General features: G+C 40.6%; 1 protein-coding gene and 1 long non-coding RNA gene across 2 annotated transcripts; both read right to left on the minus strand.

Annotated features, from left to right (window-relative positions):
• Positions 1-4,448: 4,448 nt before the first annotated feature.
• LOC124265971 lies at positions 4,449-10,029 on the minus strand. Its single transcript, XR_006895598.1, has 3 exons — positions 9,588-10,029; positions 6,912-6,990; positions 4,449-4,736 (listed from the first exon to the last, which is right to left on the minus strand). It is a non-coding gene; the product is annotated as an uncharacterized LOC124265971 (long non-coding RNA).
• A 4,413-nt stretch (positions 10,030-14,442) lies between these two features.
• LOC124265966 (serine/threonine-protein phosphatase 6 regulatory ankyrin repeat subunit A-like) lies at positions 14,443-17,950 on the minus strand. Its single transcript, XM_046700788.1, has 3 exons — positions 16,071-17,950; positions 15,737-15,863; positions 14,443-15,643 (listed from the first exon to the last, which is right to left on the minus strand). The coding sequence occupies exons 1-3, from the start codon at positions 17,776-17,778 to the stop codon at positions 14,443-14,445; spliced, it is 3,036 nt and encodes a 1,011-aa protein (XP_046556744.1). The 5' UTR covers positions 17,779-17,950.
• Positions 17,951-17,956: the final 6 nt, after the last annotated feature.

A 17,956-nucleotide genomic window follows, 5' to 3' on the forward strand; every position in this document is an offset into this window, starting at 1 on the left:
TGTCATTTATTGCCAAGCAAAAGACCACCACTAATTTCAACAATGAAAACATTGTTACTGACATTACCGGTTAATATTAATGGGGCAATTTATATAGCGCCCCCACTACAGGCATGCCCTAAGCGCACATCCCACACATGGTGGGCATTATTATTACCCTAGGCCTGCATGACCTCAGCTGCCCATGAGGCGCAGAAGGTTAATAGTCTTATGACTTATCCAACCTGGTACCCATTTTATGCTTACGTTCTGATCAACATTGTTGACCACCAGTGTATAGCACGCCGGAATCAAACCCACTTTACAGGAGGGAACCCTGGTAGGTGTGTGTGCGTGCGCGTGCGTGCGTGTGTATGTTTACCGGACTCTACACGCATCCATGCCTCGTTGTGCATCACAATATCACCGGGGTTATAAACATGCCCGTCGCCACTGCACCATTCCATAGTGTGCATTCATGTAGAGTGGACCCTGGAATAATAATAATAATATGCCCCCAAAAGAGCCCCGAGCAATCTAGACTTTGCCAGTGTGTGGTGTAGACTTGGGTCAGATTACTTTTGCTGCTGTGTGTGATGTAACCCCTGTGTGGCAGTGACGGTAGTAAATTGACATCTTTACAAGAACATTAGTGGTGAAAAATATTACAAATAAGCGGCCCTGCAACATTTGTTCGTGATCCGCAATATATATTAGTAAACGTAACAAACGTCATGATGTCCTCTCTCTCATGCTTAGACGTTTGTGGTAGAAATGAAGAGAATTAGAACCATTGTGACCTTAGTTGACTATGGGTGCCGGTCTGTGCGCAGAGACCTTCTGGTGTCACTATTCTTTTGAATACGGTTCCCATTATGGGAATCCACGTTTTGTTTTCATTTTTCCTTCATTGAAAATTATATGTTTGTCTTGGTGAGGATGGACCTTTCCGCCATGCCTTTGAGTAGATATGGGAATAGTACATGAAAATCGGTGGCAGTTTGTCCGGCCTTAAACACAAACTGTGGTAATGTCACCTGGAGATCCAAAGCTTTGTCCCTTCCGGATCTACCAGATAGGGATGCTGGGGACACGGAATCCCCACCCAAATCCTCCATCGCTACTCTCCAAGTGATTGGTTTGCCCGAATACGGCTAATTTGTCCGACACGTAATCGCCGCTATCAATCCGTCTGTCGTTGTTTGGTTGAACCCGAATTTACATCTAGTACAGTTGATGTTGAGACGCGTCGATGTGTCCGTCCATCGATCGGTTATCCATATTATTGTCTGTTTTCACGCCTCGGAATCCTAACATGTTTGGATTCGCATGAACCTTTGCAGCACGTTGTCCGAGGATGTCACCTGTTGCCTTTTATTACCTACGGATCTTTCAAAGAAATACAAAACGCGACATCATTAACATGAATATATCGGCGGTTAGCCGTAGCTTCGATGGTACCGGGGAGTAAGACCACAATCTCTCAAAACCATCTGTATAGGGACATTTTCGGCCATTTGTCAATGTTTCGTCTACTGATGATTTTGACGGGTTTATTTCTACAATGGTAGTCGTGGGTTTTGGTGAGGTGAGGAAAATCGAGAGTTCAGGCAAATTAACGGGAAATGGGGAGGGTGTTGTGGTGAGTTGGTGTGACGTCATTGGTAGCAATAAAGGCTGTTCAGCCTCGAGCCAGTGCGCTATGGGGTTTTATTCACTTCCATTGTTGTTACATGTTCACAATCTAACAATCACTGTGCAACAACCTGTTTCAATGTTGCACTGCCACAGATTAGAAAATTTGTCGCCACTACTTGTGTCAGAAACAGATTAAAGAAGTTATAAAGCTGATTTCCGATTTTAGTACACAAAATACAATCAAAATTATGTCTTGTGTCTCTGCCTTTGATTAATACTATGGATCGCTTTGGTAGCTGAGCATCTTCTAGGTATGAACTTATAACAGGAAATATGACGCATGTTATGATGATGTTGTATTATTCAATGTGTTCGCTACAAAGGTCTGCCACATGCAGTCGGTGATTGATCGGCTCCAAACGGTGGCTCTGATGTTCCTATTTAATGAATCGAAATGTCGCTCTCCTGGTGTTGAGTTGTCTCCAATTGAAATGTTTCCGCTAACATTGCCAACAACCAGCAATTTTTCGATACAACACGGGTTCCATGATCTGAGGTCGAACTTTTGTTGTTATTCTGAGCCCGCTACCGCTTACCATTTAGCTGGTCGGCTCATCTGGTAAGAGCGGCAGGTCACTGACTATTTTGGTTTTAAAAGTTGAGTTTTTGTAAATGTTTTATGTTCGCTTCCTCAGACTCCTAACATGCCACCCGCTGTTGTGGTTGTCTTAGCGTGCCTGCTAAAGTGCATGAATACATATGGCAATGTGTGGTTCAATACATATTTCCTCTTAAGTTTGAACATCTACTGGTCCACCTCTACAAACCATCCGTCCAGATAGATTTCGACCCTTTTGTCCATATTTCGTTCATTATATATTTGAGCCCCCAAACAGGCCCTAATGGCCAGATGACTAGCGTTTCCTCTAACGCATGAATACATCATGATATTTGTTGCCACATAGGGGTTGTATGGTGTTACCAGCATGTTTCTCCAAGTCCTGGATGCTCTATGACAACCTGGTCCACATTCTCCAAACAGAGTTGTAAAGAGACATTTTCGGCCCTTTTTCACCATATATTTCGTTCGTTATGTTTTTATCCCAAAACAGGCCCCTATTTGTAGGTGACTTGGCGTTTGCCGTAATGTATGAATACATGAGATATTTGTGCCACATAGGGTTATATGGTACCAGCACATCAGTGTTTCTTTGGTTTTAGGTGCTCTATGGTACAGCATGGTGGCATCTACAATGTCGCTACAGGAGGAACAAGGGGAGTTCACACCCTCCTGATTACCTGTCTTGTACTCCTCCTGACTTCCTTAGCCATCACTGTATAGCTCAACATGGCTTCAAAACATCCGGAACAGTGGGGTAACCAGGGGAGGTTAAAGCTTTCAGTCCCGAAGTACCGAGGTTCGATTCCCCACATAAGTACAATGTGTGAACAACTTTCAATAACTGAGGAAATCTTGAAAGGAACCTGAGAGAGAGAGTGCCACTGAGAGTATTGTTGCTCTTTTACGGAGATAGGAGACCACGCATTATAAATGTTATCACTCCTCCTCACTCTATCGTCCACTGGTTTGTAAGGATGGGTCGCATTACGCAGTATGGCGATATTGTTGCTCAACTTGACGTGAGCAGGTCTCTTACTCACTACTGGGTATATAAAATGGACCGCTCACTCACTTTCACTCTGTATCAACTTAACTGGTTTGTATGGGATGGGTTTTTTACCTACAGCGCCATGATTTATGTTTTGATATATATATATATATATATATATATATATATATATATATATATATATATATATATATATATATTACGCCGCTTTTTCAATTTACTTGATTTACTGAGAGCGACTTAAAAACATCCAACATACAGACGTCCATGCAGGTGGGAGGCTTACCTGTACTTCTGTACATAGCGGGTGCTTGAGGGGAATTTCTGGAGTATTATAACGCACTTTCACGTCACCATGGAAACGCAATTTTCATAAAATTGCTAATTTCACTAATTTATTTAGGCCAGTCGTTTTCATGGAATCAGGTCCTCGCATGTCTAATTTTTCTGAATCATTGGTATTGACTGGCAGCCATATTTCCGGCTGTTCACCTGGGCATATTTGTATGTAATCAACTGCGATGATACTCCTGCTTAACATCGCGTCTATCCCAGAAAACTGATTGTCTCTGTACATGTAGGAATACTTCATGAAATACAGGTCAAGTGAAATAAGTAGCTATTAAATTGCTATATTTCAAACCATTGACAAATAAAATGGAAATAATGCGTCTGGTACATTATTTATCATTTGAATAGTCCATGCAATTGGATTGGAACTGAGAACTGGCAATGTGGTTTCTATATTTGCTGAGAATATACTGACATGTAATTCAACATGATCATAGACGGCATGGCAATTGCTACAACACACACGTTTAAGGCTATGCATCCTCAAGAAGCACCATCATCTATCTGTCCTGTGTAATGGTGCAAATTACAGCACTGCCTCATGCCACACTGCAGCCTCAAGAAGCACCATCATCTATCTGTCCTGTGTCATGGTGCAGGTTACAGCACTGCCTCATGCCACACTGCAGCCTCAGAAGCACCATCATCTATCTGTCTGTGTAATGGTGTAAATTTACAGCACTGCCTCATGCCACACTGCGGCCTCAAGAAGCACCATCATCTATCTGTCCTGTGTCAATGGTGCAGTACTGCCTTGTGCCACACTGCAGCCTCAAGAAGCACCATCAGCTATCTGTCATGTCATGGTGCGGGTTACTGCACTGCCTCCTGCAGCCTCAAACACCATCATCTATCTGTCCTGTGTCATGGTGCAGGTTACAGCACTGCCTCATGCCACACTGCAGCCTCAAAAGCACCATCATCTATCTGTCCCGTGTCATGGTGCAGGTTACAGCACTGCCTCATGCCACACTGCAGCCTCAAGAAGCACCATCATCTATCTGTCCTGTGTAATGGTGCAGGTTACAGCACTGCCTCATGCCAAACTGCATTCTCGATTGATTTTGTGAATTCAATATGTCCACACAAAGTCCTGTTTTCCCTTTTATCTTAGATGCAGCTGCTCCAGTCACTCTGCTGAATTAAACAACCGTGGTTAATGCTTTGCTAACTGCGTTACACAACACGTGTTGATATTTTGGTCATTACCAAGACACAATTTTCAAATACAAAACTTTTACCTTGTCTTCCTATGTGACAAACTCTCGATCGTGTCTCATTAGCATATTACTAAGGCTACATGTCTGCTGTCAGGATTCCTCCAATGTCTGTAAAAGGGAGACATCTGTGTCCTTAGCCCCTTAGATCCCTTTCCTATCAATTACCCCCTTTGCAATCCTTAGGGTTAGCTGTGTTAGGGTAAGGGCAGGATGCCTCTATCTGTATCCTTAGCCCTTGGATCCCCTTTCCTATCAATCACCCTTTACAATCCTTAGGGTTAGGTGTGTTAGGATAAGGGTGGGGTACTCCTCTATCTGTATCCTTAGCCCTTAGATCGCACTTTCCTATTAATCAGACCCTGTACAATCCTTAGGGTTAGTTGTGTTGGGGCTGGGGCAGGATGCCTCTATCTGTATCCTTAGCCCTTGGATCCCTTTCCTATCAATCACCCCTTTACAATCCTTAGGGTTAGGGTTAGGGTTAGGGTTAGGGTGGGGTACCTCTATCTGTACCCTTAGCCCTTGGATCCCCTTTCCTATAAATCACCCCTTTACAATCCTTAGGGTTAGCTGTGCTGGGGTAGGGTTGGTTACCTCATCTGTATCCTTCGCCCTTGGAGCACCTTTCCGATGAATCTTATTTCTTGTTTTCTGCTGTCTAACTGTAGTTGCTTCTTCTTATCTATCAATCTTTTAACTGTGTACACTCCTTCCCGAAGGAATACAAAACAGTTTTCTAAGTTAATTTTTATTAACGGCTCTTTGGGTAGTTTGCATTATTTGCAAAACACAAAATGAAATGTGCAACACAATGTGCCAATTAGTGCTGCCTTTACACATCAAATAAGTGCACGTGAGAAATGAAATTACAATGTACAAAAGTAAATACTACAATTACCTATAAAAATATTTCCCAATGTGTTTTACGTGTAAACAAGAATTAACGGAAGTGGTTATGAGCAGGTCATAGCACAATGTTTCAAAGATATTACCATACGAACAGTTCAGATCATATATCGTCATGTAAATACAGTAACGTAAATATACGTTTCAGTGCCAATTCTCCTCCATCACTGCCAAAAGTGTCAGGTGGCTAAATAAGCCCAAACAGTCATCTATGATGCATCGCCAAATGTTGTACACGAATATAGTTTTAAAATATAAAATAAATCCCAAATAATAACGAATATTATGCATGAACAATCTGCCAACAGTATATATTTTATGACCGCTTTGCGGTCATGCTTACAACACTGTCGCGATACCCCCGTTTCACCACCAACACAACAGGTTTGCACAATTTCCGAATTATTTCTGGCAATGTTTTCTAGAAAGTATATGGTCCTGACCTGACAGAAGTTACTGACCATAAGTTTATGCCAATTTCCGCCAACCAACACAGGTCAGTTTAATCAAGCCCAGAAACTTGTTTTTTTCCAATATTTTACATTGAGGAAATACATTATAGAATAAAACATTGTCTGCTTAACCACGTAGGCCTATATAATGCAGTGTAAATGCACACATCTCTTTTGGGGAAATGTCGTCTTTGGCAATAGGTTAACACAAGGAAACAAAGGAAAGTACATAATCATTTGTTACCATATTTATTATCGGAAAACATACCAAGTTCCATCCCAGAGAACAAAGGAGTCTAGCACTATACCAACAAGTGTCCACAAATGAAGAAACAACAATAATCTATGTACTGTTATTGGATACAGACACAATACCTATACTCACAGAAAAATGAAAAAAGCGTGGAATAATTGAAAAAAGAAAACTACTGACGCCATCTGGGGGCATCATCACACAAAAATTCACCCCAATTTTGTTTACAATTTTATCACCAGGCCTGCCATTAACCAGCTGAATCAAATAAACAATTGTGTTTATTACATTGTTCCTTATAAATATTTTTCCATATATGCTGAAAAATTTGAAATAGTTCTGGAGGAACAATCCACGAGGCTCACAACAACTCAACAACACAATAACTTTCCTGAATGGCACACCCAACTTGTCCCTAGTACAACACACAGGGGAGTTCGCATTTTACAACTGATGTAATCCTTCAACATTAAACATACACTTACCCTTTACCTCCATGTAGTCATCAGGGAATATCATGTCCGCTCCCCCTCATCTGGTTACAGTTAATGGTTCCAGTCCTGTCACACGAAGAAACACATCAAAGTGAGACACAAAACATACTCTTCCCCCACCCCCATTCCAACTGCATGTCAAATAACGTTAATCCCTCACAATGTGTGTGTAAATTGCTTCAAATTAAAGAAAATAGCCACAAAGAAACACAGCCATACTAATAACCACGTCAGTACTCAGTTTCAGTAATTATACATCCAGCCATCAGTCATAATGTTTCAGCATTTTATTTCAAAGCTCAATATTCTAATATCCTATTGATTAAGTAAATACCTATAATAAATATATCTATCGGTTCTTTGGGTAATTGTAAATGCCTATAAGTGGAAAATCCAGTACTTATAAACTTAGTATGGCCCACACACACCCGCAGGTGGAAAACATCCCTGTGAAGACCACTATATGTCAGACACCCCCACCCCCACCCCCACACAGAGTTAACCGTGCTGGAAATATTAGAAAGGGATTCTTAATCTAGTATCCATTTCAACACCTTAAAACAGTCCATTCTCACACCGCACAATATGCAAAATTACTGGCATGGATTACCACACTGTTAAACAAATATACTCATGCCAATAATGGTTGTCACCCCAACCCCCACACACCTCACACAACCCACCCACACCCCCTCTCCAATTAAAAAAATTAAGGGGTGACAACCATTATTGGCATGAGTATAGAAATAACACATGCAATCGAGTCATATTTAGAAAACTGCGCGAAATGCTCTCAAAGTGATTCAAGTTATCGCTGTATGCACGCTGTTTTACAAATCATTTCCGTCACAAAAGCACCATTATTTAGAACTATGTATTCATTAAACGGCCATAACATAGATTAGCTGTTTGATGTCACGTCATCCATGTAAACACGCGCATCTGTGCAAACCACAAATTCACTGTGGCCAGTATTCATATATGGTCTGTTGGCACACAAATAATTGAAAGAAAAACAAAGCCTGCACCCATTGCTTACACAAAATATGGCACATGAAACAGAATTTAATACTTGCATATATTCTACTGCGCTGGTTGAATGTGTGATTTTATCACCGCTTCACTGAGCATGGATACAACAGTGTCGCCATACTCCCGTTTCACCACTAGCATAGCTCATATCAACGCAACAGTATTTCCAATTTTCAAAATAGGCAATTTTTCCAAAGTATCTGGTTCGCATCTGGCACCTGGCACGATTCACTGGTAATCATCTTAGTCAACTCTCGCCTCGCCAACTGACACTGTAAAGGTTAAAAGAGTCCAGAAACTTCAATTTTACTTTTCACATTACGGAAATAAGTAAGCATTTTCAAGAAAATCGCCTGCTTAAACATAAAGGGTTCTTAAATGAACACATCTCTTTTCGTAACATCTTGTGAATATTTCATCACAAGGTAACAAAATACTTCACCAAGTGTTAGAAACACGGCCTATTTAGTGAAATACACCAACACCTTAATTTACTGCAGCACATAAATACTCATACAAACTTGAAACTACAAGCCCCCACACGAAATGTACTTGCACGGCCAGCCGGCAAGCGATTTAAGGTGATTCAAATGACATGAATTACATAAGAAAATTGACAAGGTTCACCATTTTAAAACCCCCTCTGTGTGTCATCTATTGTTATCATTAGTCTTTCAAATTTACTTTTAACATTATGGAAATAAATAATTGAAAAAAACTCCCTGCTTAAACAGGCCTATTTAAAACAGGCCTGAGTTTAATGAACACATCCCTTTTGGGAATATCTTGTAAACATTTCATCACAAGGTAACAATAATTACTTAATCATTTTCACCAACTTCATTTGCCGGAAAATATACAAAGTTCATTCCCATGAAAGAATATGGCCCACACTGTACCAACAATATCTTATTAATTATTGAAATAACAACAATAATCGGGTTTATATATTGTATACTTGGGTAGGGGTACTACTACTAATTACAATAATAAACAAACCGTGTGGAATTATCTAAAAGGCAAAACAACTTGGTCCAACAACTCATTACTATAATTACCCAAATTGTGTACTTTATAACAAGGTCTGTCATTAACCAGCTGAACTAAATACCCCAAAGTCTAAATCTACAATTATGATCAATGAAATTACCTCGTCACTGTACCTACGTTTATGCTGGTAACGTGCCATTATATCCCTCGAATTAGCAGTCTTCCTCGTGTATACAATGAAAATAATTTACAACTCTGATAAATGTTTGGCATGTTGGGATGCTGGTAACGCAACGATACCCCAGGCTTACCTCAACTCTAGTTTCCTTAATGTCAAACCTAACTTCACCCTACACACAAAACACAGTAGATTTCGTATTTTTCAACTTCATGTAATTATTCTATATAAAGCATATTCATGTGTCTCGAAAATATTGTAATGTTATTTTTCCCCCAATATATATCATATAATGTGCTCAGATCTGTCACATTAACTGGAATTTCCATATTGCTCAAACTTCATTACTGTGCATACACCTCACTATAAGCAAACAATATTTAACTTTTGCAAAAGCCTTGTTAAAATACATCCAATATATTCATACCCAATTAACAACAAAATTCATAACATGTTTGCCTACCTTATAAGCAGTGTGTTTGTTTCCGTCCACAAATATTGAAACACTTCCTAAAAAATTCACACTTTTACCGCTCCCATGCAGCAAGTCTATCACAAGGTACGTGAAAATCAACACGATATAGCCCTCAGTTGTCTGTCCTCGCTCGAATCAGTAGGGATAGAATTAGTCAGAATCACCGGTAATCCACCGAAAGTTCATCCTCTCTACTCACACTCCTTTTGTGCCAGTAGCAAGTCAAAATAGAACCGCCACAATGCTGCTTTCTACTGGTCTCCTCGCAATTTCAACGGAATTTCAGCCACTGCAATTCAAATCAAAGCATTAACTCACTCGTCATAAAAAGCAACAGTCTTTGATGAGTTGCAACAATGTCACTTCAAATGTTCCTCGTTCACTGAACGCCGTTATGAAAACAGTTTAGACCTAAAGAGCTAAAGGAAATAGAATTACTGGATAAATTTTGAACAATGTTTTTCATATGTATAAATGTCTTTTCTTTAAAAAAAATGGTAGTTTAAATTAGCAACTGCTTAAGGGGCTTACTGTAAAGTTATTGTCCGCCTGAGAGGGCATGTAAGTCCCAAAACTTTCAAAGCAAAGTTAAGCTTACCATAATTTGTATACGTAGTTTTTGTGTCACTTTATATTATGGCTAAATTGACCTCCAGTCGCGAACAATATATATGACATGGTTGAAGTACTGTAAAATTATTATTATGATATAGCTGACATATTGATTGCTAATGTGACTTAAAATCTTCACTCACTTACAAGGTTTTCGGGGTAAGGGTAAGCATGTCTAGCCTACAGGAGACATATCTCAATATTCGCGCATTGCATCAGGCCATCAACCATAACCGATCTGCACAATCTAAATTGAAATGAACATACTAGTATCACTACTTTTATCTGCTTTTGATTTGCAGACATATATTTATTACACAATTGGTAGAAGTGTTATGTGCAAATACATACAGATAGCCATATTCGAACAGAGAAAGTAATCGTAGGTATTGTGTACAGTACTTACATCTGAGATATGTGTAGGATCAATGAAGGTTTCAGTCTCCTCAGAAATCATCTCCGTTGTCCTGTCTGTTAGATGACAGGTTAGAGTATCGATGTTGTTTCGGATACCTCGACATCCAAACTGTATACACTTGGAAAGACATAACTTGATGTCCAATGGTCGTGAAGCTTATAGAATCTACCAGCTGCAGTTGTCCCATTAACACTCCAGATACCAAGTACATCGTTAACAGGGGTTGGCTGTTGACCACACACTTCATTCTAATCCTTTTACTTTCACAAATGTTTGAGATGCACAACTTACACCACAGATACAGTTGGTTACGGCAAAAAGGAGGGAACGAGCTCTAGTATTGTCACAGGTTTGATAGCTCTCCTTCCACATCAATGTGGTATGCCATCAGTATTATGTTTATGAATTAATGATGTGAAAGTATTGCGGAAATAATTTAAAGTATTTACGTAGGCAGACATTCCACTTGGGACAAAGGTAAGTTACAGAAGACACTTTGATTTGATTGATTCAATAGCATTCCGTTGTCAACACACCACATTGCCCCTATTTTAAGCGTACCAAGGTTGTTGGACAGATTCTGAGATTTCAGGTTGATATTGTTGATGGCGATGTACTGCTGGACGGTACAGTGATGGGAGTAAACCAGGTGAAGTCCTTCACCAAGTCTGCCCAGAGTCGGTCTTTTGTGGAGAAGCTTTTGAGAAGCCATTGCATCGTGTGTACATGCAGTGTGTTGAACGGAATAGCAATCCCACCGACTCGTTCTCCTGGAGGAAGTGGCACCCATGAAGGGCCACCTCCTCGTGCTAAGCGCCCTTCAGCCCCCGTTGTGGACCCGGGGGGATATTTGATCCACCAACCTGTTTGCCGTGGGTTGCGCCCTGTGTCGGTGGAGGACGGGAGGCTGGTGGTTGAGGGCACTGGTTCCAGGATCAGTGTTCCTTTGCCCAACACACCACTTCGCCCCTTACTTCACCTAGACGGGTGGTTGAATCGGCCCGGTTCAACCAATCTGCTGGTCATGCCAAGCACTGTGCATTGTATCTTGTTTTGCACACCTTATATTTAATTCATTGATTACTTTATGAACTTGGTAAAAATGTACTTGAACTCTTCATTTTTTTAATGCAAACAAATACAAAATTACTTGCCTAGAGTCTAACATGCCCAGAAGGTGGTGGCCAATCTGGTAGAGTATTTGTTAAATATTTCTACTTGAGTATATACCCCTGGAACCCCCAATGAAAAAACGTTCGTATGAGTCCAATGATTTGTGTGATGCAGATAGGCCGAGAACGCCTTCTGTGACTTTTGACAACTGGCCCAGATTCTTGGTTATCTCACCTCAGGATGGCACTCCACTCAAGTTGAATCCTGTTGCCATTGAGAAGGCTATTCAGGGCATTGCTGGCGATGTTGAAGATGCCAAAATATTACGCAGTGGTTGTCTACTTATTAAATGTAGACGTCAGAAACAGGCTGTCAATCTTCTTTTCACCAAGACCCTCGCAAATGTTCAAGTTGTGGTTTCCCACACCGATCCTTGAACAGCTGCAAGGGGATAGTGCGAGATAGTGGTCGTTTACTTGCTGACATGACTGAGGGATGACATTTTGGAAGAACAAAGATCCAGCATGTTGTATTTGTATGTAATAGCCATCAAAGTGTCTTGTGGAAGTCACGATAACACAGGCTAGGGTGTGCAAACTGTTTATTTGCTGATGACCAAACTGATGACGACAAACTGACACTGATGACCTGACACCCTGTAACAAGGAATGAGATAAAAAGAATACAGTTCATCTCACAATCTGACAAATAAAAGCAACAATTCTACATAATCATAAGTGATACAGACATCACTACTTTATATAAGCTTGACATATTGCGGTCGTTGAAGTTACACATGCAATACGGATATGGCATGACATGCATGATGTTATATTCAATTAATTATACTACACAAATATATATAAACATATGTACCCTGTGATTCCCACGGGGGTGTTGTTGTCCGTATTCAAGATAATCTGCTAGAACCTGTTCATGATATAAAACATACCATGAGTACTAATCTATTTACACATCGAAATATTTCATCTAAACTATTATCAATTCAGTGATAAACAATACAAAATACTGCCAGATAACCAAAACCACACATACAATCAGATATGGTATTTCTTATATACATACACTCAACATACACACACACACACAAAGTATATGTGACATGTTTAAACATAACATTAATCTTATATAGATATATTTACACGAAGTGATTTATACATTACAATGGCATAAAAAGAACATAATAGTAACTAACCCTTTTAATTTCTGGTCCTGTGTCTCTCCAAGTGTCCAAGTGCAAGTTGTAAGTGCAAGTGACAAGAATGCAAATGTGGAAAACAAAGGGTTTGAAAGTGGGACACCTAATTCAAAATTAGCCAATCATTAAAATACCTGGGCTTATACTTTGATTGCTAGCTGATCTACCCGACACTGAAGTGGACTTACCCAATGAAATGAGCTTTAATGTTACTAGTTTACTTGCGACTGCTGGGAATTTCCCATCATCGTTGCGAAATGCCCTAAACCTGGTCGGGATTATACTGATCCATCTAATTACAGACCGATATCATTAACTAGCTGTGTTTGTAAGACAATGGAACATATTGTTAATAATCGTTTAATTTGGTACCTGGAAACCAACAATCTCATCACTGACATTCAATGTGGTTTCCGAAAAGTACCGTCGATCATTTAGTACGATTGGAATCTTTCACTAAAAATTCCCTGATAAATAAACAACATGATGTATCGATTTTTTTCGATATTGAAAAGGCTTACAATACCACATAGAAGTATGGCATTTTGAAAGATCTCCATAATTTTGGTTCGAGGGGTCTTCTACCCCAATATATATCACAGTTTTTAGAAGACAATTTCAAGTCCGAGTGAGTTCTACCCTGTCTGACTATTACAATCAGGATCAGGGTGCCCCACAAGGCAGTATTTGTCTGTGACTTTATTTACTATCAAGATCAACAGTTTATTAAAAGTTTTAAATGATTCAATTGATAGATCACTCTTTGTGGATGATTTTAATATTTCTTGTCGTGGTAAAAATGTGCATACTATTGAACGGCAAATGCAGTTGTGTCTAAACAAAATACATACATGGTGTCTAGAAAACGGCTTTAAATTTTCAAAGTCCAAAACTAATTGCATACATTTCTGCCGTAAATACAAACCACATAAAGACCCTGAACTATTTCTTAACTGCACACCTATCAAGGTTCTAAAGGAAGCTAAGTTTCTGGGTATTATTTTCGACTAGCACTTGACTTTTTTGCCGCATAAATACCTTAAGGCTAAATGCCTGAAGGCACTGGACTTGTTAAAAGTTGTTTCCAATTCCAATTCGCCAACAAAATTCAATATTGGTTTCATCAGAGAAAGAGAAGGAAGTATTGACATGCCCGGGCTTCAGGGTAAAATAGCCTGAGATTGTGATCGCCTGCAACTAACCACGTGTAACAATGGATGTCTGTTGCCATATAACAGCTTGTAAATGAATACTTCAGTTACAGATATCACAGACAGTGCGACAATACTCATCTTCACACGCAATTAGATACCACATGTTCTGCCCTAATCATTGAAATCCACGAATGTCTATTTAATCTAGATTCTAGATCCCTGTCTTGCTGCTGAATGAAGTGTGGCGCCTACACTGTTCTGTACAATAATAGTGGCTCCAGCCTTCAGTAACACATCAACACACTCTGTAGATCCCCGCCTTGATTCTTAATTAAGTGTGGCACCTGCATTGCTCTGTACATTAACAGTGGCTCCAGCCTTCAGTAACACATCAACACACGCTGTAGATTCACATCTTGCTGCTGTATGGCGTGTAGTGTCACCTGTAATATTCTGTACATCGATATCAGCTCCAGCCTCTAGTAACACATCAACACACTTTGCAGATTCCCATCTTGCTGCTCTATGAAGTGGTGTGTCACCTGTATTATTCTGTACATTGATATCAGCTCCAGCCGCCAGTAACACATCAACACACTTTGCAGATTCCCATCTTGCTGCTCTATGAAGTGGTGTGTCACCTGTATTATTCTGTACATTGATATCAGCTCCAGCCGCCAGTAACACATCAACACACTTTGCAGATTCCCATCTTGCTGCTCTATGAAGTGGTGTGTCACCTGTATTATTCTGTACATTGATATCAGCTCCAGCCGCCAGTAACACATCAACACACTTTGCAGATTCCCATCTTGCTGCTCTATGAAGTGGTGTGTCACCTGTGTGACTCTGAACATTAACATGAGCTCCAGCCTTCAGTAACACATCAACACATTTTGTACATCCTCGTTCTGCTGCTGCTTTATGAAGTGGTGTGTCACCTGTATTACTCTGTATATTAACATCAGCACCAGCCTTCACTAACACATCAACACACTCTGTTGGTCCCCATCCTGCTGCTGCTTTAAGAAGTGGTGTGTCACCTGTATTATTCTGTAGATCAACATCAGCTCCAGCCTTCAGTAACACATCAACACACTTTGTAGATCCCCGGTCTGCTGCTGCTGCATGAAGTGGTGTGTCACCTGTCTTATTCTGTGCATTTACATCGGCTCCAGCCTTCACTAACACATCAACACACTCTGTAGATCCACACATTGCTGCTCTGTGAAGTGGTGTGTCACCTGTGTTACTCTGAACATTAACATGACCTCCAGCCTTCAGTAACACATCAACACATTTTGTACATCTTCGTTCTGCTGCTGCTGCCGTGTGAAGTGGTGTGTCACCTGTATTATTCTGTACATTAACATCAGCTCTAGCCTTCTGTAACACATCAACACACTGTTTAGATCCCCGTCTTGCTGCTCTATGAAGTGGTGTATCACCTGTATTACTATGTATATCAACATCAGCTCCAGCTTTCACCAACACATCAACACACTGTGTAGATCCCCGTCTTGCTGCTCTATGAAGTGGTGTGTCACCTGTATTACTCTTTACATTAATATCGGCTCCAGCCTTCAGTAACACATCAACACATTCTGAAGATCCCCACCACGCTGCTGCTGCAGAAAGTGGTGTGTCACCTGTGTTGTTTTTTAGATTCACATCAGCTCCAGCCTTCACTAATACATCAACACGCTTTGTAGATCCCAGTCTTGCTGTTCTATGAAGTGGTGTTTCACCTGTGTTACTCTGAACATTAACATGAGCTCCAGCCATCAGTAACTCATCAACACACTTTGTAGATCCTCGTTCTGCTGCTGCGCTATGAAGTGGCGTGTCACCTGTATTGTTCTGTACATTAACATCAGCTCCAGCCTTCAGTAACAGACCAACCTTATCTGTATAATTCCTCCCTGTTGCTACTGCTCTATGAAGCGGTGTGTCACCTGTATTATTCTGTACATTAACATCAGCTCCAGCCTTCACTAACACACCAACATGCTCTGTACCTCCCCAAATTGCTGCTGCTGCTGTATGAAGTGGTGTGTCACCTGTATTATTCTTTACATTAACATCAGCTCCAGCCTTCAGTAACACGTCAATACTCTCTGTAGATACCCACTCTGCTGCTGCTGCATGAAGTGATGTGTCACCTGTATTATTCTGTACATTAACATCAGCTCCAGCCTTCAGTAATACATCGACACACTCTGTAAATCCCCATCTGGCTGCTCTATGAAGTGGTGTGTCACCTGTATTATTATGTACATTAACATCAGCTTCAGCCTTCACTAACACATCAATACACTGTGTAGATCCTCGTCTGGCTGCTCTATGAAGTGGTGTGTCACCTGTAACATTTGAAGCTTGATTGACACTTGCTCCTTTCGTCAGCAAACTCGAGACAACTGTTGGGTTTCCGTCACATGAACTGAGTAGAGGAGTGTCTCCATTAGGTAACACCGTATTAACAGTAGCACCATTCTCAAACAGCATCTCGACTATATTCCCGTTACCGACCACACAAGCTCTGCACACAACACTGCCGTCAATCACTGCTCCTCTGTCTAGAAAATAACGTACCATGTTCGTGTTCAGGCTACTAGCAGCACATGCAAGACCTTTCTGGTTATCTATATCACATCCTCTGTTAACCAACAGTTTCACAATCTCTAAATGGCCTTCCTCTATGGCATGGTATAGAGGGTGTCCATCGTACCCATGATCCTGATTAACTTCCACTCCCATGTCAATTGCATGGGCCACAGCCGATGTGAGGCCTCTTTTACAAAGATAATAAAACGTACTTTGACCGAACTCGTTTCTTGCATTCAGGTCAGGATGAAGAGATATAATCTGATTGACAAACACACTGTCCCTGGTTTTTGCTGCCAGCATAAGCGGCGTCTCTTTCTCCCGACCGTATGTAGCATTTATCTCAACTTTCATATATCCACTGATGTATTTGAGTATATCGCACGCAGCATATTTGCACACACCCAGTAAAATGTCCTTTCCTTCACTCTGGGAGAAGGAGATATTTTCTGTCTCCACAATATATTTGATGAGATGATGTGACTTGTTGCTGGAGAGTAATTCACAAAATGACTTGTTGGATGAGTTATCAGTTAGTTTCACAATATCAGATACACGCATGTGAAACTGGGTCTTCAGGCAGTCCATTAGCAAGCCAACAAAGTCTGAATTACAAAATGCCTGGTGTGATAAAACATATGACAAATTGCACTGTCTAATTTCAGATGCAAATCTTCTTGCTAAATGTCCAGCATACGTCCACGAGATGTTTGCAACCACGCCTGTCTCACAGGCGGCGTTTCCCGTTTTTTCTATGGAGGGTGCAAGACGAAGTCGCTGATTTATAAAGGACAAACTACAATTTTCTATGACAAACTTCGACAGTTTTGTACTTAGAATAAAGGAAACACTGTCATATATAGACGGGTGATCAAACATGAAGGTGTCGTCTTCCTTCTTGAGGTAAGATCCAACCATATCATCAGCAGCTGTTCTGCCTTCATAACCGAGGCTATCATCCTCCTCCAAGTCTTGTCCACTAATCTTCCCATCTCTTTTAATCATAGCCATGAAGAGAGAACGCTTTATCTCATCTTTAACGAAGTTCTCCAGAGTCATTCTGAGGAAATCCAGTGGTGCTTGAAAAAACATCTGCGTTTGAAGTGGAGTCCAATCCTTTTCATATGCTGCAACAGACATTTTACATACATGGGGGAAGCCGTGTGGGCAGTCTATCTCACATATCGAAGACACAGTTGAGTCTTCAAAGTGTATGCTTTTTGTTCCAGCATGAACA

Source organism: Haliotis rubra, unplaced genomic scaffold (assembly GCF_003918875.1).
Source record: "Haliotis rubra isolate DU_JTF1 unplaced genomic scaffold, ASM391887v1 Scf1222, whole genome shotgun sequence".
Classification (NCBI taxonomy): domain Eukaryota; kingdom Metazoa; phylum Mollusca; class Gastropoda; order Lepetellida; family Haliotidae; genus Haliotis; species Haliotis rubra.